Source organism: Manis javanica, chromosome 2 (genome assembly GCF_040802235.1).
Source record: "Manis javanica isolate MJ-LG chromosome 2, MJ_LKY, whole genome shotgun sequence".
In the NCBI taxonomy this organism is placed as follows: domain Eukaryota; kingdom Metazoa; phylum Chordata; class Mammalia; order Pholidota; family Manidae; genus Manis; species Manis javanica.
The window spans coordinates 74,500,927-74,527,676 of record NC_133157.1 but is presented as its reverse complement, the minus strand read 5'-3'; the positions used below and the strand labels follow the sequence as shown (position 1 = coordinate 74,527,676).

The 26,750-nt window shown below is 43.0% G+C and overlaps 1 protein-coding gene across 2 annotated transcripts in view; it reads left to right on the top strand.

The window, feature by feature from the left end:
• The first annotated feature begins 11,179 nt into the window (after positions 1-11,179).
• LOC108397041 (guanine nucleotide-binding protein G(q) subunit alpha) overlaps positions 11,180-26,750 on the top strand; it is a 275,802-nt gene continuing 260,231 nt past the window's right edge. The window contains exon 1 of one of the 2 annotated variants that reach the window (XM_073228685.1): positions 11,180-11,438. In XM_073228685.1, coding sequence (XP_073084786.1) covers positions 11,303-11,438 — 136 coding nt within the window. In that variant the 5' untranslated portion in view covers positions 11,180-11,302. Of the gene's footprint in view, positions 11,439-11,740; positions 11,763-26,750 lie in introns of those variants that run through there. The other variant, XM_073228686.1, reaches the window with a different exon arrangement.

Sequence of the window (26,750 nt, the reverse complement as noted above, 5' to 3'; positions counted from 1 at the left end):
CTGCACTGTACAGTTTTACACTGTCATCAGAGGATTCTCTCATAAACCAAGATGATGTCCCTAAAATGAATTGTTTAAAGGGACATCAGAGGGGGGAATGATGAGGAAATATTTAGAAAGTTCTCAAATCCCTCCCTGCTCTCTGGGTCTGGCAGGAAGCCAAGGAAGCCAAAGAGACAAAGTTTGTTAAAGCTTCAGGAATATAAAGGAAGCACAAGGAAATAAAGCTCAGGTGCTTGAGATTAAAACAATGTAATAATGTATTCACCTCCCTGCCACCCCCTCCACCAGGACTCAATCGTATGGAACAGCTTGTTAATCATAGTCATGGAAGCCCGTTAATTTGTAATATGGTATCTGGGTAACCTTTACAGAAATAGATTAAAATATAACTAGCATCATGAATACACTTATAGTGACCTAATAGCTCCTACTGCAACAGTTTCTGGATGCTGACTCTACCCTTAGCTTTGTAGTAAATGTATAAAATGCATGGTCCAGCTGTATTCAGGGCTCAGACCTTTGGAGATCACTCTCCTCTGAGCCGTCAGCGTAAAATAAACCCCCCACCCTCCAAAACCTCTGAGTGCCACTTGGTTATTCCATCAGCAATTCAGTCCAGGTTTTCCAGTTTTCCATTAACACTAAGACTTGAGAAAACTGTCCTTACAACATACACACTCTTGAGGTGGGGGCCTCTGGCTTGCTGTAGGAAGAGAGCAGGTTGAGTTTCCATAAAGGGTAGATCCTCTTTTTAGTAGGTCAAAGTCCATTCATGTTACATACAGATTGCAAACAAACATCATCTTCATTATTTGTTGAGATTCTTGATGGGAGGACAGAATCGGATGGTGGTTCCTGTGAAGCCCTGATCAGGCCCTGAGGGGGCCCTAAAGGCAAAGTGCAGCTTGCTGTGCCCAGAGTCTAGGCCTGGCTGTTTGACCAGAAGCCTCTAAAGATGCCGCTGGTTCCTGCGAAGTCAGAGGGCTACCTGATGTTAGGGTGGGGGTCAGGTGTTTTGGCTGAGAAGTTTCTCTTTAAAAATGTATTGTACAATCTCTCATTGCAACACCTGCATTTTATGGGCTAGCAGGGCCCCAGGTGCCCCGTATTGAAGGTGTCCATGAGTCTATGCGGTCACAGCAGGAGTGGTGCTGTGGCCCATACCAGCACCTGTGCTCTGGGCAGGTGGGCTCCGAGTGTTGGACTGGCAGGTGGGGACACAGGGCCCTCCTACTACAGGCGAGATGTTTTCCCCTCCAACTGTGTCACCTGTGTCCTGGCCAGGTGGGCACCAGCTGTGCTGATGGGAACCAGGAGCACCAGGTCCTCCCATTGTGGGGGTGATGTGGCCCCCACCTTCACACCTCTCTGGGCAGGTGTGCCCCAGGTGCTCCACATGAAGGTGGAACTAGAAACGGGCAGTGAGGCACAGGGACAGTGCTGGCCCTTTTAGCTGCATTGGCTTTGGTGTGCCCAGGTGAGCCCCACACCTGAGGGAAGGTGTTAGCAGGCGTGGCTTCTGACCCACATTTCTTTTTCACGACGGAGTCCCCTCCACATGGTCTTACATGTCCAGGTGGGCGCCAGGCACACTGATGAAGTGTGGGGACACTGGGGCTCCCATTACAGGGATGGTGGGGTGGCCTCCTGTTCCTGCATCATCTGTGTTCAGGACTGGGGGGCCCCACATGCTTGGGTTTAAGGTGTTCTTCTTAGGGTGTCCTACCATGGAGGTGTTTACCTGTCCTGCTGGGGCAGCCATGCTGTGGCCCTACACAGCCCGCATTATCTAACTGTGAGGAGGAATACGAGTGCCACATGCTGTCTTCCTGTGTGACTCCTTTCTGACTGTTTGGGATGCCTGTGGATGAGTGGGGCCCAGGGCAGGCACACTGAGCCCTGGCGTCCCCCCATCCATAGGGGCCACAGGGACTGCCAGAATGAGTGGGCCTGGTGGGCACCTGTAAGCAGCGAGCTTCCATCCCAACTCCTGGACATACTGGCTGGTGGTGTCACTGGGAATACCAAAGGCTGGCTGGCTGTTGACAGGGGTTGCAAATGCAGGACCTGGCAGTGTGAAATCTATGAGGTTTGGTTGCATTTTGCTGCCTCTGGGTGACTGGGCGGCAAGAGAGCCTGGGGCCACCTGTTTTCTGAGAGATTTTTTTAGGCTTGCTCCCATCAGAGTTCCAAGAAGTGCTTGGAAGTGGGATTATTGGGTTAGAGAGATAGGTGGAAATTGCATTTTTTCTGCCAGCTACTTCAGAAGGTAAAGAGGTGGAGACATGGGCTGAAGCAATACTGCCACTGCCTGGTTTGTTCTGAGATCCAGGAGGTACCATGGAAGCCGGTAAGTGATTTGTCCCAGAGATGGGGAGGATGGGAAATGACAGCCTGGGAAGGCGGTGATGGGTCCATTGCATCATCATCAAAAGTAGGGTTTGCAGAGGTGTATTGTGGCAGACTGAAGCAGCCATGAGGAATGAGCCAGAGAATGCAACAACCTTGGGGAGACGGGCCTTCTGGGGCTGCCCATTAAGAATCCCAGTTGTAACAACCTGAATATGAAACACATCCATATCAAAAATTCTCTAGATGATTAACATACTATCCAAATTCAAAAGAAAACCAGAAAATTACCAATTGTCCTTATGATTACTTCATGTGACTTACAGCCCAATTAAAAAAAAAAAAATAGAATCCCAGTTGTGGGCTGAGGGGTGGCTTGGGGTCCAGTGGGGTGGTTAATAATGAGGGTGTGGCTGGGGATCAATAAAAGTGGGTTAGTGGGGACTGGCCCCTTTGCAGAGTGCCTGTGGTTCAGTCTCCCCACAGAGTCTGGGGGAGAAGGGTAGATGACAGCATGGGGAGGGGGAGTCATGTTCATGTCCCTGTCAGGATCTGAAGTAGGTGGGGGGCCAAGCCTGCGGGTGCCTGGGCTGCTGTGGTGGGACGGCCTGCAGTGGAAGTGATTGATGGGACAGTGTGAGCACAGTTATTGAGGGAAGCAGGGAGCTGTAAGCAGCGAGCTTCCGTCCCAACTGCTGGGCATGCTGGTGGAATTCCCACTGCAGGGACCTGTGAGGTATGAGTCATCAAGGGCAGGGAGCCTGCAGTCTCTGGGCAGGTGGTGGGGAGGAAGGGGCAGGCTGAGCGGCACTGCCATCAGCCATAACCTCCAGGTTGCCCAGGTTTTTGGCAACAGCTAAGCAAGAAGTCTAGGAGGTGGGGGCAGCTCCCCACGATCCCATGGCGCTGGTGGTGGCAGTCGCTGTGGCAGCGGGAGCAGCAGAGGCATGGATGCCTTCCTCTTGCGGGGCCTGCTGCTGGCAGGTCTCGGCAAAGAGCTCCGGGATGGCATGACTGCAGGCTTCGTGCCCTGCATCTTCTTCCCAGACAGTGGTGAGTCTGCAGAGCTCGGCTGATGCTCTTCACCCAGCACTGCCTCTCTGCACATCTCTGGCAGGCGGGAGCAACATGGGGTTGGGTCAGGGAGTGCTATTGGTCTGGATCAAGTCTCCCAGGAGGCGGGACATCTCCAGAAGGGCTGTGAGGAGCGCAGGCTGTGTGGTCTTTGGAGGAGGAGCTCACCTAAGACAGCTGGGGGGCTTCCCTCAAGCCAACTTCTGGGGGCCTAGGATGGCGGTCCAGAGGCCCCAGCCTGTACTCCAGGGAGGTGAGAACTCTGCTGGTGTCTGGGGGCCTAGATGCAGATGACACATCCTCACTGCCACAGGGGCCCCTGTTCTCATCATCCTGCCCTGTGGGCTTTGCATGATCCTCCTCCTCTTCTGCCAACCCTTCTGCAGGCTCTTTTTGGACCTCCACTTTTGGGCAAGGAAGTGGAGGGGTGAATGGCTGGCACTGGCTTCCCAGCCTTGGCTGCTTGCTCAGGTAGTAAACGCGGGAGAGTACATATTCACCCTGAAAGAGAAGCAATGCTCCTGGCTAGTAAGTGTCCAGACATCCTGGAATTAGGCACTGAGAGCATGGGCTTCTTTGGTGGATCTGTCCAGTTCATTGAGGGTAGGATGCCCAGAGGGGAGCCTCTGAGCTGCTGGATAGGATATTGCCTCCATGGCTGGATGGAAAAGCCCCCTGATAGCAGCACATGATCCAGGCAGACCAGCTGGTGACCAGGGCAATCAGCAGGTGCAGGAGTGGCCGGGTGCTCCCTGGCAGGAGAGGCAGTGTCTGAGGGCAGGAGAAGCAGAGGAAAACGATGGCAGGTGTGGGGATGGTGGTGGGGTGGGACACAGAACTTGGAAAGGAAATTGCCCATACAGACAATCAGTTGTCTTGCCAAAGAATCCAAGAATAGAATATGAGACTGGAGAGAGTCTTTGTTGCTTCTGACTCCTCTCAAACCAAGCACACACTGAGCTAAATGCCCAGCAACTGCAATTGTAATGTCACCTGGGCAGTTGTCACAAAGCCCTGCCCACTAGGGGCAGCCACCACCCCCACCCCCAACCCCACGAGACCTCATCAGAAGTCAAAGGGCGTGGTGGAATTTCTAGCACCTGGGACTGCCCACTGACAGTTGCAGGTGGTGGGCCCCAGGTGGACAACCATGAGGGACCATTCAGGGCTGCAGTGGGTGCATCCATTAGCGCTCATGCTGCGTGGGCACTGGCTCTGCAGGTCCCTCAGCATCCAGTGTGTGGCAGCCAGCCCAGTGCCCCAGGATTCCAGAGGCCAGGGCCTGCTCAAAGCCATACAGAACCACCCAGATCCTGCCAGGGTGGCCCCCCTCTCCTGGGCCTTCCCAGCTTCTCCAGGAAGCCTGGAGCCAGGCCTGCCTTCTCCACAGTCACCAGCCAGGCAGGTGATTTTGGAGGAAGGGACCAGAGGCTGCACCTTACTGGACAAGGTAGCCCACAACATCCTTCCTAACAGGCAGGTACTTTCTTCTCAGAAAATAGGTTAGGGACTGCCAATTGTCAGCATAACACCATCCCACTTGCTTTCTTTTTTTTTGTCTGGCTCAATTTTCCTTTAATTTCCTATTCATTTTGCTTAATTTTAACAGGCATGCACTTGTTCTGAAAAACATCTGTGATTACAACTAAATAATATGCACCCAAAAGTCCTTACACATCATTTAACATACCCAAATGTCAATGCCAAATTTCTGATTCTAGTAAAGAAAGTTCTTAACATTAAATAAGCCTTGTTTCATTGATAATGTTGACTTTTAAAAGATATCTGAAAACAAAATGTAGAAAATTATTGCTTCCAAAGTTAGGTTGGCATAATTTATAGAAGACAGAATTGAGATACAAGCAAGCCACATGAAAGCAGTTATTATGTAACCAATCTTTATCTCTTCTTCTGACATTTTATACTGCTTTACAGAGCTATCATTTTACAGTCTCTATCTTGAAAAGGATGCCCTGCCATTTAGATACTTAAATTCTATACATATTACTGAGGGTATCAGTGTGTGTAACCATCAGAATAACTTAAATTTTGCATGTTAAGCAGTACAATAAATGCTTGATGAACGTTAAAGTGAAGCTTGTAGGTGTATTACTTTACCAGGTAACACAAAAAATTCACAATGCAAAACCAAGAGTATTTTCATACTTAAAAAAAAAGAAAAAAAAGACCACAATTATTTCACAATCCCTGGAACTATAGAATAGCTAATCTTTCAACTTAAAGAATTGAGGGAAGTATTTTAAATGTCAAAATACACATGCTGAATGTGATTTTAGCATATAAACACCAAAAATCTGAAAAGTTTACAAAAATTGTTTAAATGTATAAGGCGCATTTATTCATGAATTACATTCAGATTGAGTGAAGAAATAGTACCCCAAAGTTCATTAATATTTAAGAAATAGCTGAATAGCCTCCAACTTGGTTAACAGCAAAATAAAAAATACTGCTTTTAGTTTTTTATAGAAGTCATTGAAAATTTAGGTTCAAAATTTAAGTGCTGCCTTTTACTGTGAATGGCAGTTTGATCGTTAAGTTTGCTTATGTTCCAGTTTAAGATACTTCATAAACAACTGCTATTTAATGTCCTAAATTGGAGTCACTTAGTCAGGCATCTGAAGTCAACGAAAAGTTAGATAGCCTATATTTTAATGTAGAATTGAGTGTAAAGTCATTTTGGATAGCACCATCCCACTTTCTAATTGAGCCTTGCAGCCCAGATTTTCTCTTTGGTCTAGTTTGAAGGATCCGAATCTGTAAAAATTATATTCTATGTAAATTGTGGTCTGATCTGATAGAGACTTATCAGTGAATTATTCCATATGAATTAAAAGCCAGTTTCTCTAGCCTTCTTGGACTGTCACATCTCATTCACGTCTAGAAAGCAAATGCCTCATTTATTGCAAGTTGTAGTGGCGCAATGTATTAGTTTAAGTCAGATTGGCACAATTTGGTCCTTGTGAGCCTGTCAGCTGGGGCTGCGGGTCCCTACACAGTATTGGCATGGTGAGAATTGGTAGAGAAGCTGAAGGGAGGTGGAGTTGAGGGGCCTGCATGGGGAGCTCTCATTCCCGCCCCTCCTGGTCTCTTGTGGACTCCACAGAAAGAAAAGGACCCGTGGCAACTCTATTTTGGCCACTTTCACACCCAATAGGAAAAAAGAAGAGTTTCTGCCTCCCCCAGCAGCAGATCCCAAAACAGCTCAGCCACCAAGACTGTTACAGCTCAGCCAATGAGCAGCCATGCCAGTGGCCCTTTCTTCTATAAAAGGGCCTCCTCTCCATTGTTCCCCAGACATGCCTGTGCTTTTACCCTGGCTTGCTTGCCTCAAACTGCAATTCTCTGTTCCTGAATAAACTCTTTTTGTCAGTAAAATAACTGACAGTTTTGTTTTGGATAAGCACAAAATAGATATATTTGATTAGTCAGAGGATCACTTGGATGCATTTTGGAGGGTGGAAATGGAAAGATGTCACTGAGGTCATCTGCATCTGGAACATCTGTTCGGTGGCTTTGAAGGGTGGGTATTTTCTCTTTCAGAAGAAGGTATTCTGTTTCGCTCCTCATTTCTCGTCTTCAACATGTTGACCCTAAAACCCTCTTTCTTTCAATTAAGATTCATAATCTTTCTGCTGTTATGAAAACTGTTCTCTAGGTGGCGCCATTTGCAGCTCTCTACGTCAACTTGGGCCGGCCTGCCTGCCTTTCCCATCAGCAAGACCACTTTATTCCTTGGCCAGACAGTGGTGCCGGCAAGCTCTGCGCAGAGCAGACCTTCCCCAGCTCTTGTGGGATCTGCAGGGCTTCAGGCTCACTTCTAACTGGTCTTTCAGGTGACCGTCATGTGCCTACTCATACTCTTTCCGTTTGCTTTGAGTGGTGGCTTTGGATAACTGCTCCTTCTGAATTCTTCTAGCAATCTATCTCTAAAGTGTAGGTTAGCAGTGAGTGCTTCTCTTCGCATAGTTGTTTATTCATTTATGCATGTGGACTGTCTGCCCAAATAGATTATTAAGTCATTAAGGACTTTGTGTGCCTCAGGCACCTGGCACAGCACGCTGCCTGGGGGACTGGCAGTCTGCGAGTGTTTTTTGTTGATGTAGGTTCTGGTGTTCTTTAGTTTATTCGTCAGTAACTGAATATCTGTTCTAGGCTACACTCTTTTCGGGTGCCCTGAAAACAGTTAGGAAAGAAAGGGTCCTTGCTCTCAGGCAGCTCTGAGTATTATGAGAGAGGAAGAGAGGGACAGAAAAATAGGCCAGCCAAGTGATGCGGTGCACACTGGGCAGCAGCCAGGCCAGGTGACTGGGAACAGGCTTTTCCTTCGCCAGGAGCTCCTTTTACAAGCGTGTGGCCTTTTTACTCTGCCATCTCTCCTAAAGACTGAACTATGCCTTTGACTGTTTTTCTTTCCCGGTATCCAAAGGACAGGGGGATATGGTACCCATTTCAGGATACCACAGAAGAGGTGACCTTCTTCCCATTTTCCTCTGGTGTTCATAGTCCCAGGGTTTTGTGGTTTGCTTTTCAGCTATCTAGTCATTGCCCTTGAATTCTCAAAACCACTTATCTCACTGCCCGTCTGAGATGATTTGGAAATGCTGACTTAACTTTTAAGTGGTGTAGATATGTATTTATTGAAAACCTATGCATCCAAATGTTTCCTTTCCCATGAAGTCTTCTCCAGTTCTCCCTGACAGAATGAATTATTTTCTTTTTACTTTTATTATTGTTATATCTATCTCAACTTTAATACAAATTGGTATCATTTTTTCTTTTATTATAGCTGTTCAGAGCATAATGCCTTAAGCCTGTAAGCCCACTGAAGACAAGGACCATATTGTATTTATCTTAGTTTCCCTCCTTGTACTTCTTAGTTATTATAAATAGTAGGCAATGAATAAAGTTTGTTGATTTAATGAACTGGGACTTTGTAATATGATCCATGTTTAGTTGCATATTTTCTAGTGTTTACTTCTAAAACATGGTTAGTAATTTCAGTAGTTTCTACATAATTTTGTTTGCTTAACTTAGGTTGTATGAATATTTGCTTGGCAAGTGCTTTCCAGATATGTATGCAAAGGCTTCTGGGTAGATCTGGGCTCAGACTTGGAATTTTTTCCTGTTTCCTTCTTGACACTCACCTATGGCTTTATTACTGTAGTGTTGGTTTTCCTTGCTTCCTGATTTCTTTCCAGTACTTGAATGGACTTCCTATTTATTTGTTCTATCAATTCAAATACCTACTAAGTGTCAAGGCAGTGTCCTTGATGCTTGAGATACATGGATCACAAAATAGACTTTGACTGGATCTACAATGTGTTTAAATTTAATTCCTTTCATCAAAATATAGGTCAATGCAGTCCAAATAGGTTACCTGATAGCTTGATGGCACAGTCTGAGACATTGTAAAAATCTCAGAGGACCCTCGACTAGGAAATTGAAGACTTGAAACTTATCATTTGATTTTCTGGTGTTTTGTCTCTCTCTGAAACTCTATACATATATATTAGAGGGTGCAAACTTAAATTTTTTTTCCCTTGAAGCCATTTTGAATTTCTGCATAATGAAGTTCAATTTTTAATTTCATTTGCCATTTAGTTTTAAATTTTAATTTCACAGCATGTCTAATGGCGTTTTGTGCACATTCACATAAAGGGGGTGAAGCTTGTCTTCTCTGCTCTCCTGGCATAGGTGAAATGTAATCATTTTCTAGACAAGATAATCCTTTTAGAAAGGGAGTATAAAGTATAGGCCTTATATCTTCTTGACTCCTTTGATCTCAGTCCTGTGTGTGTGTGTGTTAGTCACACACCTGTCATCTAAAACCCATGTGCATTCTTGACCTGCTAAAGTCCTGACCTTACTTTACCCTCTGGATCAGCAGGTTGCACCACAGATATCTCAGAAAACATAAATTTTGAAGAAGGGATTCATAAATACAATTTACCCTCAAGACCAGTTTCCATTAAAGCAGGAAACAAATATGAGTTTCATCTCTTGTAGCTATTAGTCTAAATAAAACAGGAATAAGCAACATTTTTTGGGGCCATTTATCAGTCGAGTATCACAACAAAATAAGCAAACAGCTTCAGTCGAAGTAGAAAAACAAAATACTAGAATGGAATTTTTGCTCGGGCGATCTTGGTTTTCTTTATCCCTTTTTTCTCCCACATTATTTTGCATTTTCCCTTAAGTCATCCATAATTCAATCTCGGTTTAGAAGGGAAAATTCGATTACCTGACTGTTAAGCATCCTGTGCTTTTTCAAAAACAAGAGGAGAGCGCGTGCGAAACAAACACAACCTCTATGGTATGAAAAGTTGGGAGCTCTTGGAACTTCAGCAACTTCATTTTTCTATCGAGGATTTAGATTTCCAGCTTCAGGAACTTTTGGGCAGTTTCGTGTATTAATCGTCTCCCCTCCCCCCCCTCCCCCGGCACCTCGTTGGGGCCAGTGACAACTGCTGCTCTTCCTTCAGTCTCACTCCACCATTGAATGTATCTATCTTCATAGGGGCCAGGGGTGATGCGAGGCACTTTGTAACCGAGTGGCGTTTCAGAAGTAGGAACGGAGACCACAGAAGTGGCGGAGGAGCAGCCCCGCCGAGCCGACCTACGCTGCCCGGGCACGGGGGCGCGAGTGCGGCGGCCGCCTGCGGGGAGCCGTTCGGGGGCTTCGCGGTGCAAGCCGCGGCGGTGGCTTGAGGGGCTGAACCCCAACTTCGCGGGAGGCAGAGGCCGCGTTCCGGGCGCGGGGCTGGGAGGCAGACCGAGGCCGCCATATTCCTGCTCCACCACGTCCGGGCGGCAGGCCGGCAGCGGCAGGTTGGCGGCGGCGGCCGCCTGCCCGGGGTGCGCCGCGTCGCCCCCAAGCGCCGGGGGCGCCCGTGACCGCTGCGCCCGCGGGCCCCGCCGAGGTTCGCGGGAGCTGGCCGCGCCCGCACAGGGCGAGGCACGGGCGGCCCAGCCGGGAGCGGCGCGGGCGAGGCGAGAGCCGCACCGGGAGGCGCGCCGCAGCGGCTGCGAGCCCAGCACAGCCTTCCAGGAGGGGCCGGCGGCACCGCCTCCCGCTCCCCGCCTCCCGCGCCGTTCCCGCCTCCTCCTCCTCCTCCCGCCGCCGCCGCCTCCCTCCCGGATCTGTGCTCCAGTTCAGAGAAAGAAGAAAATGTGCGTGTGTGGCAAGGGGGAGGGCGAGCCCTGAGCTGCCGCTCCGCGCCTGGCAATCGCTGCCGGGGGTGGGCGTCTGGCAGAGGCGGAGCGGAGGCGGAGGCGGAGGAGCGCGCGGCGGGCAGGCGAGCAGGGCTTGCGCGCGATCCGGGCGGTGGGCGCGGGCAGGGCCGAGGGCGCCCGGAGCGGTGTCAGGCGGCGGCGAGGAGCGGGCGCGCCGGGCGCGGGGAGCCGTCGGCGGCCACAGGCTGCAGGGACGCCCCGGTGGATGCGCTCTCGTCGCCGGGCGCAGGGCTTAAGGGAACCTCGGCGGCGGCGGCGGCGGCGCGGGGGGCAAGGCGGGCCGCCGGTTCCTGGGGAAGGAGGCGCGGGCGTCTGAGCGAGGCCGGGCGCGGCGGCCTTCCCTCGCGCGCCCCCCGAGCCAGCGCCCGCGGCCGCCTCCCGCGCCCGCCTCGCTCGTCCGGCGCCCCCAGCCGCCCGCTCCCGCTGCCTCTCCGGCCCACCTGGTGGCCCCGGCGCTGGCCGCGGCCCCCGCAGCGGTTGCCCGAGCTCGTCCCGGACGCGCGCCCGGGCGGCGGGGGCTCGGCGGCCAACGCTGCCTTGGGGGAACGAGGGCGGGAGGGTGTGTGTGCGCGCGTGTGAGCAGGGGGTGCCGGCGGGGCTGCAGCGGAGGCACTCTGGAAGAATGACTCTGGAGTCCATCATGGCGTGCTGCCTGAGCGAAGAGGCCAAGGAAGCCCGGCGGATCAACGACGAGATAGAGCGGCAGCTCCGCAGGGACAAGCGGGACGCCCGCCGGGAGCTCAAGCTGCTGCTGCTCGGTGAGTATAGCCCGGGGCCGGTCGCCGTGAGCCCTGTCGCTTGGCCTCTGTTTCCCCCGCCAGCCCCCCCACGTCCCCCGAGGCAGCGGCCGGGGCCCCTAGAGGCTCGCCCCTACCCTCCCCGGGCGCGCCCCCGACCACTACTCGTTCGCGCGCGGGTACGCGGGCGCGCACACACGCGCGCGCGCACGCGCAGGGGGTCGGGCTGCCTTGCCTGGGGCCTCGGCGTAGTGTCTGGGTGTCCCTGAGAGCTGTGCATTCGTTTCTGTGCTGTGCATCTGCTAAATGGCAGATATCTTAGGAGGAAGGCGTGGGGGTGAGAAGGTGGGCAGAGGGGTCGAACTTCCAGTGTCTTGGCCTCGGCGCCTCGTGGGGTGGTGGAGCGGGGAGCTGTGTGTGTGGCCCGAGGGTAGCGAGCCGAGCCAGGGCATGCTGGGGGATGGCTTGCGGTGGGGTGGCCTGTGTGCATCCGTTAACGGTGCTTTCTGGGGTCAGTAGTGAATGGTGGGCAGACTCGCGACTAGATTCTCCAAGGAGTGGTGATGAAGCCTTGTGGTTGGCCCTCCAAAGAAAGGGGGCCTATTTTTCCGTGGGGAGGGGCGGAGAGGCAAGTTCCAATGTGTCACACAAGTGGTGTTCTCTATCCACCGAAAGGAGGGACCCGAAAGAGTTTCTAGCCTAGAGGATGGTAACAGGCATGTTTCTAGTCGGCACCATTCCTGCCAGATAAAGATAGAGATACGAGAGGGTTGTGCTGTGTGGCTGTTGACAGCGACGGGTATCTTTTGTTTAATGAGGCAACCCAGATGTAGGCCTGATTTCACGTTAGTTACTACTGAAAACCAGTGCGGCCTCTCAATTGCGCTCAAGGAAACAAATAGAAACCTATTGTTTGAAATGGACAGCATTTTATTATCTGTGGAATCTGGGCTAGAAAGAAAACGGGAAGTGTAAGCGAAAATTTCCCTTTAATTTACGAGAAAACAACCCAACATTCTGCTTTAGCTCTAAGTTTATAAGAAAACAGGAATTCTATTGATTATTATCTCTGAGAGAATGTTAAGAATCAACGATCAGGGTATACATAGAAGAAAGCTTGACAGAACTCTGAGCTATTGTGGCAGGAAGAGCAAACGGCTTTGCAGTAACAGGCCTGAAAAATGTCTGCACTTGTGTTCAGGGTATTTGCATGTGTAACAAATATGTTTTTCAGACATTTCTGGAAGAAAAGAATATTGTATTGCCAATTCGGATTTCAGAAGCATGCATTTTCTTATCTTGAGCATTCCATCCCCAGGTTCAAGGAACCAATTGCCTTTGGGACTGAACTGCTATGTACTGGATCACTTATAAGAAGGAACAAAATACAATGATCACAAATAGTTACAAATGGTTAGTTCACATACCATGCTTTATTTTGCAACCAGATTAGATAAGGGCACATGTTTATAAAGCATCGAAGGCAAAGTGCTGGGTAAAAGAGGTAGGCTTTAGAGGATGAAGTAAGGAGAGGGGAAAAAACTGCAATTGGAAAATGATCCTTTAAATTTTTTTTAAAATTCTCATTTTGAGCCATTTTTAATGGCTGAAAACATAGTTGAATGTGTTCTGAATTCTCAAGATTGCAAAGGAAATAAAGGGCAAGAAAAATGCAAAGTGTTTAAGTGCATGTTTAAGGGGAAAAGCATGTTTTAGAAGAGACTTAAGAATGGTTTTCCTTTTTCTTTTGCCCTGTTCACCATCTTTATTTCTATTTAGCTGTGAATAGAAGTGTTTGTAGTCCCTGACGCCAAACCCTCTTGCCTGAAATGTGACAGCTGTGGGTTCCTAGCATTAGGGAGTTAGAACCTGGGGGCTTATCTGTCTGAGGGTTTAGGTTTGAATGTCTGGGAGGAGGACTTTGTGGGAAATACACATATATGGATTGTTAATTGCATACTGTGTATTTAAATAACATCCTGTGCTTTAAAAAATGAATTTGTACAGAATTTTATGAGGAAAAAACATTAAAACAGTTCTACTGCTAAGGTGTTGGTAGTGTGGAGAACTCCCTCTCCCCATTAGATAAATTTGTGTGTTTAATACAGTCCCACCCCAGGCTCCAAACATGACCTCTTAGAAGGCACAAATATGACATTAATTTAGCACCTACATTCTTCAATAACATTTAAAATTCACACAAATTTGTGTTACAAACGTGATCCCTAGACATCAAGTGAGCTTTGCTACAGCCTCATGTTTTAGTGTGTTGTTTTGTGACATAATTAGGGCAGTACCTACACTATTATACAGTAAATGCTGTGTACTAAATGTGGATTTGTGTGTGTGCATGGACTTGTGGTTTCATGATTTTTGGAGTCCAGGAGAGAAATAATGGCTAATTTTAATTAGGATGGGTACTGGGGAAGGGGTTCCCTTGGACGAACTCCTTGAGGTACTGCTTCGATGAATCTTCGGTTCCTTCATTCATTTAAACAATACCTATCCAAAGGTGACAGGATGTATCCTTTCCCAGTTTAAAGATTCACCAATATTTTGAGCCACTTTATTTAAATTGAGTAATCACCCTTATATTTCAATGAAATTCAGTATAAAATTATTTTCAAAGTACATTTTAGTTTAAGACATGACACCATTTTAATGGAAATGGGGATTTATTTAGCAGGGGACCCTTGCATTTGTTCACATAATTATTTAATATTATATGTTACTAATACAGAGAAATTAGAAAGGGAAGATGTGGTTACCTGCCTAGATGAAAGAATGGCAGTAAAATTGGGCTATTTTGCTACTCAGCAGTTATGCCAGTGTGTTATAAATTCTACAGTACTTACATATTTTGATTTTTATTCTTTTTAAAAACTCAATCCAGAAACCTACCACCATAAAATGTCATATTTAATTCTGAATTCTGTACCTTACTCATTTTCTGAATTCATTTAGTGTTTAATTTTTTTTTGACAACTCAAAGAAAACTTTGTATTCTACAATACTTTAACTTGGATGAAGTTTTTATATACTCTATAGGTGTAATGTGTGTTATATTTCCTTTAATTGATTAATATTCATGAATATTAAGTAAATATTTGTATTGTTAATATGTAGGTCACCCTATTTAATATTAATGTGTATTTAAGTATGTAAAACAAGTGGCTTTGAATGCTTGCTCCTAGTCACAGATACTCATGCTGAAATTTTTTTCAGTACTTTAAAGATCCATATTTTTTATTTCCCGTTGATCTGTATTTTACATATTTTTTTGTAATCTTGACTCTTCAGATCTTAATCATCAAATAGGAATCATCAAATACTTTTTTTAAAGTATCATTGATATACAGTCTTATGATGGTTTCACATAAACATCACTGTGGTTTCAACATTCACCCATATTTTCAAGTCATCACCCCCTCTGATTAGCAAACCTTTTTTTATTGATTGGATTCCACCTATTGAAAACAGTCATACTTTAGGCCAGTCTAAGATGAAAGAAAATACATTCTTCTAACTGAATTACATATATGATTGTAAATATTCTTCCTATTCTAGACTGGAAGCTTATGAGGTAGGGATTGTCTCTGTATTGGTTACTGTTACCCAGTTTCTAGCACAGTGTAACTTATAGAATGCTCTCAGAAAGTATATATAGAGTGAATTTATTTATGATCTGCCTGATAGAAATTGGAACCATAAAATAATGAATAGACTATAATGTAATGTTTTTGATCCATGGCAGATAAAAAATCACTGTCTTCTTTAAAAATTTTGAATAACTGAGAGCCAATTGAATACCAATGTAATCCAGGATAGAAAGTGTTAATTTAATGTAAGATGTTACATCACATATTGAACTAGTGTATTACAGTTATGTGCTGGGTGCTTTTGGGAATAACAGTCATGCTTAAAATATGAAAGTTTATAAAGGAAAAAAAAAGGAAACTATTCCATGTTTTGATTACTTTTTATTGTGTAGGAGTTACTTTAACCCTGTCATCTTTTTGCCATGCATTTTTCCCCATGATGGTCTGATCAGAGTGAATTTTTAAATTCTTCAGAGTACAGGTTGTGACTGAACAGATTTTTGTGATTTGCCTATACAAGTTATATGAGGAGAGCCATAAGGATTAAGTACAGAATTTAGGAATTGCAGATAAAACATTTTTAACTTGAGAGGCACACATTTGTCCTGAAAACTGTACAGTTAAGAGAGCAAGAAGGGGCCTGGAAGGCTGGGAATGGTCTGGCAAATGTAGATTCTGTAGAGAATTCATTCTCGCAGGTCTGGATAAAAGCACCTGCCCTCTCTCTACTCCTCAGTAGAGTTCACTGGAGGAAAAATGGGGATGTTGATTGCCTGAATTAACCTGAGGTCAGTGGCATCTAGGATGGATGGTTCCTTAGAACCGCAGCATGGAAGCATCCTTCTAATGCAGCCCTCATGACAAAACAGCATCTCCCTGGAAATACCAAAATAGGGTGTTTATGAGTCTGCTTTAAGACCAACCGGCTTTATTTTTGCTACTCTTTTAGCTTCCAAGTGTTGAATATGTCTCTAAATGTCAGGATTTATTTTGGATGCACTTCCTCTTTTCTTCGTTCTTCTCTTTCTTTTTCTTTCAAAACAAAGTACTTCTAGTGCATATCTGAAGAGTGAAGTGGGAGCATCTCTCATAAAAATCAAAACTGTAGCTCTGACTGTATAACAAAGCCTTCAGAGTAAGACTTTGCACTGAAGCACATAGGTTCATTGTGTAGATCCGCTCCATGCTGTCAATCCTGTACTTAGTTATTTCTTCATATGGGAATTTTGGCACAGCTTAAAATCCTACAGAACAGTGAAATTATCCCTAATTTTTTTTTTCACTTATTTTTAGGTAAGTTAGAAAGGAGAACCAAGAAGAATAACTTAGTAGCCATTTTGTTTATTACAAATAAATTTGATAGCCTCTTTTTCATTAAAACAAATACAAAACAAATATAAAACCCTGGCTCCACTTTATCAGAAATGGCTTACATTTAATTTTTAGAGGTGCTTGTTAAATAGGGTTTTGATTTTTCTTGCGGATGAATTTTTAAGGACCTGAAACAGCTTTTGCAATTGTGAGGCTGCGTGCTATGCTAAACTTAGCAGGAAAAAGGAACAGATTTTTCTCCATAATCCAGGCAGACTTATATTTGAGATGAACAAGATTTTCCAGGGATGATTTTGATTTCAGCATGCATATTAATTTCTCTTCAAAGGGGGGTTATTGCATTGATAATTAGTGGGAATGTTGACTAGATGTTGTAGGGGGGAAATAGGAAGCTCGAAGGGTGCATCTTGGAAGACAGAGAAGCCATTTTAAGAAGGTTCTGATTGCTTTCTCCCTAAGAAGGTGGAGGGAATCTTTTTCCTCCAGACTCTTATGTTTTGGATTGAGGGAAATAGAAGTATTTGTAACAACAAATTTAAAGTCTAATTTCCTGGTTGAACAGGGAGGGCAGTGACATTTTTCAAAAGGAAATTTTTATAATACCTTTTAAATAATGTTAAGGTCTTTGCAGAATTAATCCAGGCTAAGTGTGAAATAGCAATGTAAGGTAAAATGTGTGACTGTTGGTAATTAAATCTGTGGCAGTAACTGACTACAGTAAACAGTGAATGTTTTCTCTTGTTCTGCTTCATAGAGTAACATTAAAGAAAGAGCTATTCTCAGACCCAAGCACTATTTTTTGTGAACAGCTGTTATTAATAAAATTATAGGAAGTTGTTTGACAATCACCTTTGATTTGCTGCATTACTGATATATGTAAAAATCTGATTTCTTGTCTAACGTGTAGTAAAAAGGAAAAAAAGGACCTTAAACTTGCTTTTGGAAATGAGTTCATAAATCCTAGGGGCTCACAAAATCTGGACTTTACAAAGAAAAATAAAGATCATTATTACAATGTTGAGAACCAAAATCTGAATTCACTGAATAGTTCTGGGGTTGACCATTACAGCTGGCCATAATATCTGAGATTGTACAGAATGTTTTGTTAAAAGCCTTCATGGTTCAATTGGAAGAACAAAATTAGTGTTATTGTAAAGTGAAGTTATGAAGATATTTTAAATTGATTTATTCAATGAACACTTGTCAGTTACTGGAAAATAAACATTTCCTTCAAAAAAAATTTTTTTAACTACACATACATTACGAAACAACAGTTGCATACAGAGCTGGTCAAATGAACAACTATTAAGTACCTACTATGTGCAAAGTAATGTGCTATGCGAACCACTCCTTATTTGGTATTTGTCAATTGGAAAGACAACAAGCAATTTTCACAGATCTTGGTTGGCAGTTGACACCCTCCAACTGACATGTCCTGAGTTTTATCCTTCCTGGCTTTGGCTTCTGTACTGGCTCTTAATACAGAGTAAAAAACAAAATAATCTGAAGGCCATTGTAGAACCTTTCCTGGGATTACGCAACGGGGGAAGCAGGTGATCTTGAGACTGGAACTCACGAGTTAAATATATTATTTCCTTGGAGTGTCTGTTTTCTGCCTTTAACTATGAGAAATTTAATGACCGCTTGCTGGTGGTCTAACTGGATAGAAAGCTCCCTGAGGGCAAAGATAGTGTCTCTTGTTTCTTTGTATCTCAAAGTAGCACAAAGCCTTGCTCAATTTACAGTGATTCCATTGTCAATAACCGGGGGCTTGTCTTCGGCGGGGGTGGGGTGGGGGGTTGGGGGTGGGGCGCAGGATGGGCAGCTGCAGTCCCTAAAGAAAGTAGAGGAATGGGAGCAAGTGAGTTTGAATTTACTGCTTTCTTCAAACGGGTATCATCCATATGTTCTCCATTTGGCACTCCTCTTTGCTGTCTCGTGGGCCACCTGGGGCACAGCAAAGGAATTCTGTTTTAAAGAAGGAATCTTCTTTGTCTTCATGCCTGCTTCTCATTCACTGCCTAGAAAGAATGATTCTGTTGAACGTTCTCTAACTGTTTCGGGTTGAAAAGCCAATAACAGTTTACCCAGCAGTTTGAATGGAAAGCTGTTACACCGTCCTTTGAGATCTGAAAATTCCGTGCACCTTTATTACAGGATTAATTTTAGATTGTAAGCGTTTTGACTGCTTTAGAAACAAAGTAGTTGTTTCAAGGAAGTGTGTAATGGATGGTGGTGCGGTTGGGAACTAGAATGTTATTAATGCCATTATATTCCTGCAACCTCACAGAAGGGAACAATAAGTTGATCCACAAATTAAAGAAAAAGAGCTAGAATGAGACTTTCTGGCTCTGTTGCAGGAAGTGCATAGTAATGTTTGGAAACATTCATGTATATTTTTAAGAGATAACCTCTCATTTTTTTCCCTTTGCAGAGCTGAAATCAGGAATTAATTGCCTCTCCCCAGAATTTAATTTTTTTACCACCATCCTTTGCTAAAAAATTGAAACAAATTTTCTTTTGTTTCTTTTTTATATTTAAAAAACTTCTTTCATCTTTTTAATTTCTATCATTTCTTTTCTGCTCTTCCTGTTACTGTAGGGGCAAGCGGGGTCATTGGTGGCATGCATCTTCCATATATTTTTCCTTGGGACTGCAGCTGACTGTTTCAAAGAGAAATGTTTTAGTGTGTTACCCACCGTTATTCAGTCTTCCAGCTGTTTGCTGCAGGACTGTCTAATAATCCTTCCATGCAAATACTACTCAGCCGTTTACTCCTATTACAGCTTCTTTAAACAAATGCTTTGAAGGGGTTCCTTAGATTCCTGGCACGCGCATTTCTTTAAGATTTAGGGAACTTCAAAGTTGGTGCTTCTTTCAAGCATCATGTGGCAGTGAGCTGGTGAGGGGGAAGTTGGGTGCTTTAATACATTAAAAAAAAGACACTTGGGAATGTGCTTTTAGGAGATCATTAACTTTCTTTAGCAACACTTTAGTCTGCAAAACAAAATACTGCACATTGTTATTGCACGAATGTGAAATTCTCTTTTTTTTTTTTCAGAGGGCAGTGACTTGAGATTGGCTCATGATTACCAGCAAAGAGTTAGTGAGCCAGCGCTGGATAATCTATCATGGGCCAGTGGGTTTCAAAATAGGATGCAGTGCATTTGTTGGAAGGGGAGAAGGGGCTATAAGCCTGCGTGGAGTAATAGCACATCTTCCCAATTAATGATTTGAACGTTCTGGACTCAGTTACTTGAGAACCTTAAAACATCTCTTTCTAGCTGTGCTTCTATACGGATAGGGGAGGATGGGATTAACAGCAGCCTTTGCCTTTGTTATACACCCAGTCTGCGTAGGTTTTTTGGTTGGTTTGTTTTTTAAGGTAAAACATGCAGTTATTTTCTTGCCATGTGAATTGATATTTTAGGATCTACACTCTTTAGAGCCCCTTCATTATATTATATGTCCTTTCTGCTGATAACAAATGCAATTTTCCTCATTTCCTAACAGGCTGACCCATTTCCTGTGACTTGTTCTAATAATACAGGATGACTTTAATTCTTGTTCTTAGTTGGCCCTTAAAAGCATGCCAGGGTATTTGTTAAGCATTTAACATTCTTGTCTCTCTAACTCTTGTGATATATTTTGAAAATTGGTAAATTGTGCAAAAAACAAAGGCAGACTGGCTTTGTGGAAGTTTATTTGGCTAAATAATGAAATACTCCTGTGGCTCAAATTTTGGTTTCCTTATTTGTATCTTTCCTAAAGTCTCTAAGTGAAAGGCTATCATGGGCCTCCTGCCCTACCTCTCTGAATTAAGCTGAGGGTGTTTCTCATTTGTTCTTTACTGTTTTCTGTAGACATCTGTAGAATGAGGAGATTGGGCCGCATCAAGAGCCGTGTGGGCTTAGAAACTTTATCTGTTCCATCTCAGCCAATTTCTGCCCACACACCCCTGGACAAGGGGATTGAGCCCCAGCCCTCTCTAGTTGTGATAGGCTTTCCAAGGAGGCATTGCCAGGCCTGGGGGGCTCCTCGTAGCCACATGCATCCCCCTCTCTTTCCCTTTGGGAATGAGTCTGAGCGACCTGCAGGGTGCTCCCACAGTTGTGGGGGAAGAGAGAGGAGGCATGAGCGAGTTGTCCAGAACTGCCTGGCACGCTGCTGATAGTTTCACTGCCTTCACAGGGAATGGTATCAAAAGCCTCCCGTCATATCAACGTGGGTCTCTCGCTTCCTGCAGGAAGAGCCATATCCTGGGAGGCACAGAGGTGGAGCCTGAGAGGCACGGTGTTCAAGCAGCTGTCCTGCTTAGGCCTGGGTGTGTTCTTAGACACCCTTAGGCAGCTACCTTTGACTCATTACTACTTCTTGTTTTTCTTTTTTCTTGCTTCATTGGGCTTTAAGCAATGCTTTTTATTTGTTTATAAAGACTACTGCCTAAGCCCATTTCTGCCATTTTCCGTGAGAGCAGGCTTTGGCCATTTAAGCTGGGGCGAAGGGAGTGCTTCATCAACCTTGCTGGAGCACATTTGGGGACTGCTTTGTATTTGGAGCTTACAGGTCCTCTTTCTAGGCCTTTCCAGGGAAGATTTAGAATTAACCCTTGGGTGGACCATTTATGTCTGTTTCTTCTTCCATTACTGTGCCCGTTTTTCTCCTTGGGGCTTTCACTGAAAGAAACCAGAAAAACAGATAGTGGTGGACACATCCATAACCTGAAGTAAGAAATTTTCGTACGTTTTTATTAAAATATGTGTCTATTTGCTGTGGCCTCAGAACCACCCTCAGTTGTCATGGCTGTGATCAGAGAAAGTTTAGGAAAAGCAACTTCCTGTGTCCCTTGTCTGCTTTCTGGACAAAGGGCTGTATGACCAAAGAAGGAACAGACAGGCTCTCACGCTAGGTCTGTGAAACACCGTTACAAGAGCCTAATTCCACCAGAGGTGCTGAGCAGGCATTGGGCATTCATTGGCCTCTGCGCTCCTGGCCACAGCCTATTCCTCATTACCCTGTTGTGGGGGATTTGGCATTGAACAGGTGCAGGGGAAAAGGCCGCAGTCATAGGCAATGGACAGTGATAGGTCTGGCTGCGCGGAGGTTGGCGTTGGTAAGGGAGGTATTGGTCGTGTCTTCACTAGACTTTGTGCGGAGGAAGAGAGCGCAGGAGGGGGGCTTCCCTTGACGTGGTGTCTTTGATCAGGAAGAGCCGGGCCAATGCAGTTTCTGCTTGCCAGCTCCACTGCCCTACAGCATTTCTTTGCCGTCACATCTGCAGCCCAGATCATGAGTTGGGAGATGAGCAAGTGTAGAAGTCTGGGTTGTATGGAAGGACTTTTTGCTGCGCCCGTTCTCTGCTGTCCTTTCTCTCCCAGAGGTGGTTAAGTAGGCTAAGCACAGAGCTCATGTCAGGCAGTGGCCTGAGGGAAACCATTCATACAGTTAAAGGAAAAGTATACAACATAGCTCCTCTGTGGGTTTTTTTCTGTCTGCTGTAGAAATGTATCTATTACTGTATTGAGCATCCTGCAATCTGATGATAGGTTACTAGAATGTCTTTTGAAAGATCCTTGTCCAGGAAATCTGCTCTTTTATACCTGGCTTGCTTCTCCTCTATTAGAGCACCTTTCAGTTGCCCAAGCCAATATGGAGATATAAATAGGATCTTGAGATTTTTTGCAAAGTGGGTTCATATTCAGGATATTTATGGAAGCATTTGATATTGAAGTAACTCTGATTTTCAGTGGAGAAGGGCACCTATCAATTGGTGTGTTCTCTTATGAGCTGTTCACCTTCTGGGTTATCACAGCCAAGCCCAGGGTCCCTAGCACCTGTTTCCAACTCTGCCCAACATTCAAACATTTGTCTGTGATAGAATTGACTCACGAGGATTTCTTACCTCAAAATACAGGCAAATATATTTGAATAATTTTGAATAATTTGGGAGCAGAGCTAGCGAGTGCTAAAACAAAGGATACTTGAAATCCACCTCTATTTTTATTACCAGTCACTTCCTAATGGGTCAGGAACTAATGAATTGCCATAATAGTGGCTCCTCTTGGAGCCAAGCTCGGATCGGACTAGATTCTGGAGATGGAAGGGCCTTCATGTGTTCAAGGACTAAAAAATGGGATATCTTCTGAACATCCTGCTTCCTCCTGAATGTGTTGGGTTACTGTCTAAAATATTAATCCAAAGCACATTAGAAATCATAAAGGAAAATTGGGGGTACATATCATCTCTTGTTACGATAAGTTGCAAAAGTTTCCCATCTTATATAAGAGAAGATAGCCTGTATACATTGCTTGATCAGTTTCTGATAAATACTTATTTCCCTATCCATACAATTCTTGGCAAAAGGTTGCATTTTAATGGAGGAAATCATAGGACGTCATTAATATTTCTCTAGGGAGATCTTGACTTCAAATAAATTTCCATGAAAATCACCAGCAGTGTCCTTTGAGAAACACATTTTCTGAGGGCTTTCCATTCCAGGCCACACTTATTACGGGAACAGAAATTCTTGTCTAGGGTTTTTCTAAATCCCCAGCTTCTATCTGTGAGTTGCTACTCAGATTCCAGGGTGTCCTTCCCAGCATTAATTAATACGTTTGCATCCCTATTATATTGAATAATGGGGCCACATGAGTATCTTTTTTTTCTATTAAAATATTTTTATATTACTTTATGATGCATCTTCAAGCAGCATGTTACTGCCTGAAAGTATATTATATTTAATTCTCTTTCTGGAGTGAAACAAAGAAGAGCACTTGAGATATATAGCCTCTTTTGGTATGGTTATTTTCTAAAATAGTGGAAAACTGTAATGAGAAAAACTATTGTATTTAATAGACAAAGTTTGAGTCAAGAAGTGTTTATTATTCTTACACTTAAGAATTTTCTTACATTCTTAAGAACTACATTATATTGTTTTCATGGTGACCTTCAAAAGGACAGCCCATTCTGTGTTAATAGCATTGATATTTTCTTTTCCAGTGATTTTGAAATTTTACAAATAGTGCAATAGTTTTTTTACACAAAGTTTGAAAATAAGGTTTTAAAATTTATTCATAAATTTACCCAAAATGTACCAAACTAACATAAGAAACATTATGTTCTTTTCTAGTCAGTTTTATTTTTACATAGTTGTAATCCTAGTGTTTCTTACATAGTTGTACTGCACAACTTATGTTGTAAGCACTTTCTATGTGGCTATTATACTTAATATTTGGAATTGCTGTATGATATTCTTTTATAAGATATATATTTATTTACTTGCTTACTCTCCTTTTTTGGGGGAAATTTTGGTTTCTCCCCATGTTTCCGTTTTCAAATTAATGCTGTGATGAAATTCTTGATGGACGTAGCATTTTTTTAAATACACGCACATATATTTATATATACTTGTTAGAATAGATTAATACAAATGTTATTTCTAGATCAGAAGATATGAAAAATTTTGTGACTTGATTACACACACCTAAGACATCTTGAGATGACTGTATAGTTTGCAACATCATGAGCAATATGGAGGGTATCAGTAAGTTAGTAGCAATATATGGTACTTAATTTTAAAATTTGCATTTAATTTGATCACTAGTGAGAATGATTGTTTTCCCGTATGTTTGTTGTTTGTTGAATTTCTCATTTTGTAAGTTCTCTCTTCATTTCTTTTGCCTGTTTATGAGCTCCAAACATACAAATGAAATTAGCCTTTTTCATATTTATAGCAAATACCCCCAGTCTGTTGTTTTCCTTTTTCTTTGTTTTGTACTATTTAATGCAGACATTTTAAAATTCTTTTGAAGCCAAATCTGTTGATCATTTGGTATTCTGTTTTAAAATAAAAATCTTAATCTGGTTTAGATACTCCATGAAAGCCAGATATCCTGCTGTTGTTGTGGGCGAAACTAGATTGAACATTGTATTTACACATCATTATTGTATGATATTTTTCTTTTCAAAATGGAAATGAAATATACACACATATAGGTTCATACTGTCACACATTATACAGCCTAAGTTGTTCTGTGGGTAATTGGTTTTTCTCATCCAGTTATAGTAATGGATATCTTGTTATATCCATTGGATGTCCAGTTATAGTAATGGATATATCTTGTTAATTTATATATATATATGTAAATCATGCCTTTTTGCATTACATTTATGACTTCTTAGTGTTTCAGTGTATTTTTTTGTTCCAGTGTATTTTCAGTTCTAGTGGTGTGCTGTGGTAAGCTTGCTTCTGCTCATAACAGCCAGTTGTACACATTTCTTCTCAACTCTGTGTTCAAGATTTCACTTTGGTAGCTTGAAATCAGCCACGATAGGAGTATTTATACCACAGAAATTGGCAAATACTACAAATCAGGTTTCCTCCTAACCACTGGGAAAACATTTATACCTGACCTCTGTTGATGGATATTTAGTTTGATGCCATTAAAAAAAATTTCATGATCAGTGCTACAGTGTGTATTGTAGAGTATGCACAGTGCATCTCTGTACATGTATACAATTAACCCTTAAGATAAGTTCTTCAGGATTGGTCATCAGCCAAATGATAGGCTTTAAAAAATTTTTGATGCACATCACCACCCAGTCTTTCAGAAGAATTATATTAGTTTGCTTTTCTACCTCTAGTTTGTATTAGTGACTATTTGGCATGTCTCAGCTGTCATTAGATTTTGTTAATCTAATGGGCCACTTTCTTGCATTTTATTGAATTAATCTCTATTATACAGTCTTTGTTTTCTAGACTGCCTATTTACAAAAATAACTAAAAAATGCCTCAACTTATTGTTTGGTTTAGTTAGGATTCTAATCACTCTTAATTTCAACTTTGTTAACTTAGATATTTTTAGAAATCATTTTTTTCTATGGAAACAGAGTGTCTTGGGATGAATTTCTCTAGACGTGAAAGAAAACAGAACTGGTAAGATTATATGATGGATTTGGCTATGTGCAAAATAGTACTGACTGAAACACAAAAGTTTTTAATTGTGGTGAGTCTGATTTATTTTTTCTGTTGTGTTTCTGGTGTCATATGTTAAATGATTGCTAAATGCAGGGTCACAAAGATTTATCGCCATGTTTTCTTCTAAGAGTTTTATAGTTTTAGGTCTTGTATGTAGGTCTTTGATCCAGTTTGAGTTGATTTTTGCATACGGTGTGATGGTAGAGTTTCAACTTCATTCTTTTACAAGTGGGTGTCTAGTTGTCCCAGCGCCATTTGTTAAAAGATATTCTTTAACAAAAGATGATCTTGGCACCCTTGTTAATTTATTTTTTTTGCCTTATCTTTGTCAGTTTTTTACTTTTTTTCTTGCAGTATCTCTAGTTTTGTTTGGTTTTGCTTTTTCTGCTTTCTTCAATTAAAATTCTTAAATGATTTATTGTAATATTTTCTTGATTTGAATTAGCTGTGTTTAAAGCTTTGAATTTTTCTACTTGTGAGGTAGTAGTCTTAACATTCTTTTAGAGACTTTGTAAAAGTATGATTTTGATCTTTATCTCTGAATGAGGGTTGTATAAGATAGTTTAAAATTTTCCAAGTGGTTGTGATTTTTTTCAACCTTTGTTATTTATTCCTCATTTTATATCATTTTGATAAGGAGAATGTGGTCTGTATTGTTTTTAGTTTTTGGAATTTATATAGTCTAATGTAGAGTCCATTTTTGTTCTGTGGATACATAAAATATATGCATGTGTGTATAGAATAAAACAAAAGTATGTGTATTTAATTTTATTGCTCATACTTGTGGTGATCTCCTTAGTTATATTACATTGTGAATATGCCAGGTACTGAGAATTGAGCTGAAGTCTTCCATTGTTCTGGTGTTGAGGGCAGTGTATCCTATTTTTATTTTTATTTTTCCCCACTAGCTCTTTATGATAGTTGATTGATTTTTTAAAATTTTTTATTAAGGTATTATTGATATACAATCTTATGAAGGTTTCACATGAAAAAACAATGTGGTTACTACATTTACCCATATTATCAATTCCCCGCCGATACCCCAATGCAGTTGCTGTCCATCAGTGTAAGCAGTGTATCCTATTTCAGGAAATTTTTTTTTATTTCAAGAAATTTTTGTTATGTTCTAAGTAAGTACTCTGTTTTGAGGTGCAGTAAAAAACGTCCATGAGAACTAAATTTTCACCATTATAACATTATCTTTTTATGTAAGTGAATGTTATTATTATATCCTGAATTCGACTTTATTGGGCATTAATTTTTCTCTTTAACTTTCATTTGCTCGGTGTATTTCTCCATTTGTTTTCAACTATATCTCTTTATTGTTGCTCCTCTCAGAGTTCTGTTTTTTGCTTTTGTTTTTAACCTCAGTTGAAGAGCCTTTTTCCCTCAATAGGTGAGTTCATTCTACTTATACTTGTTGAT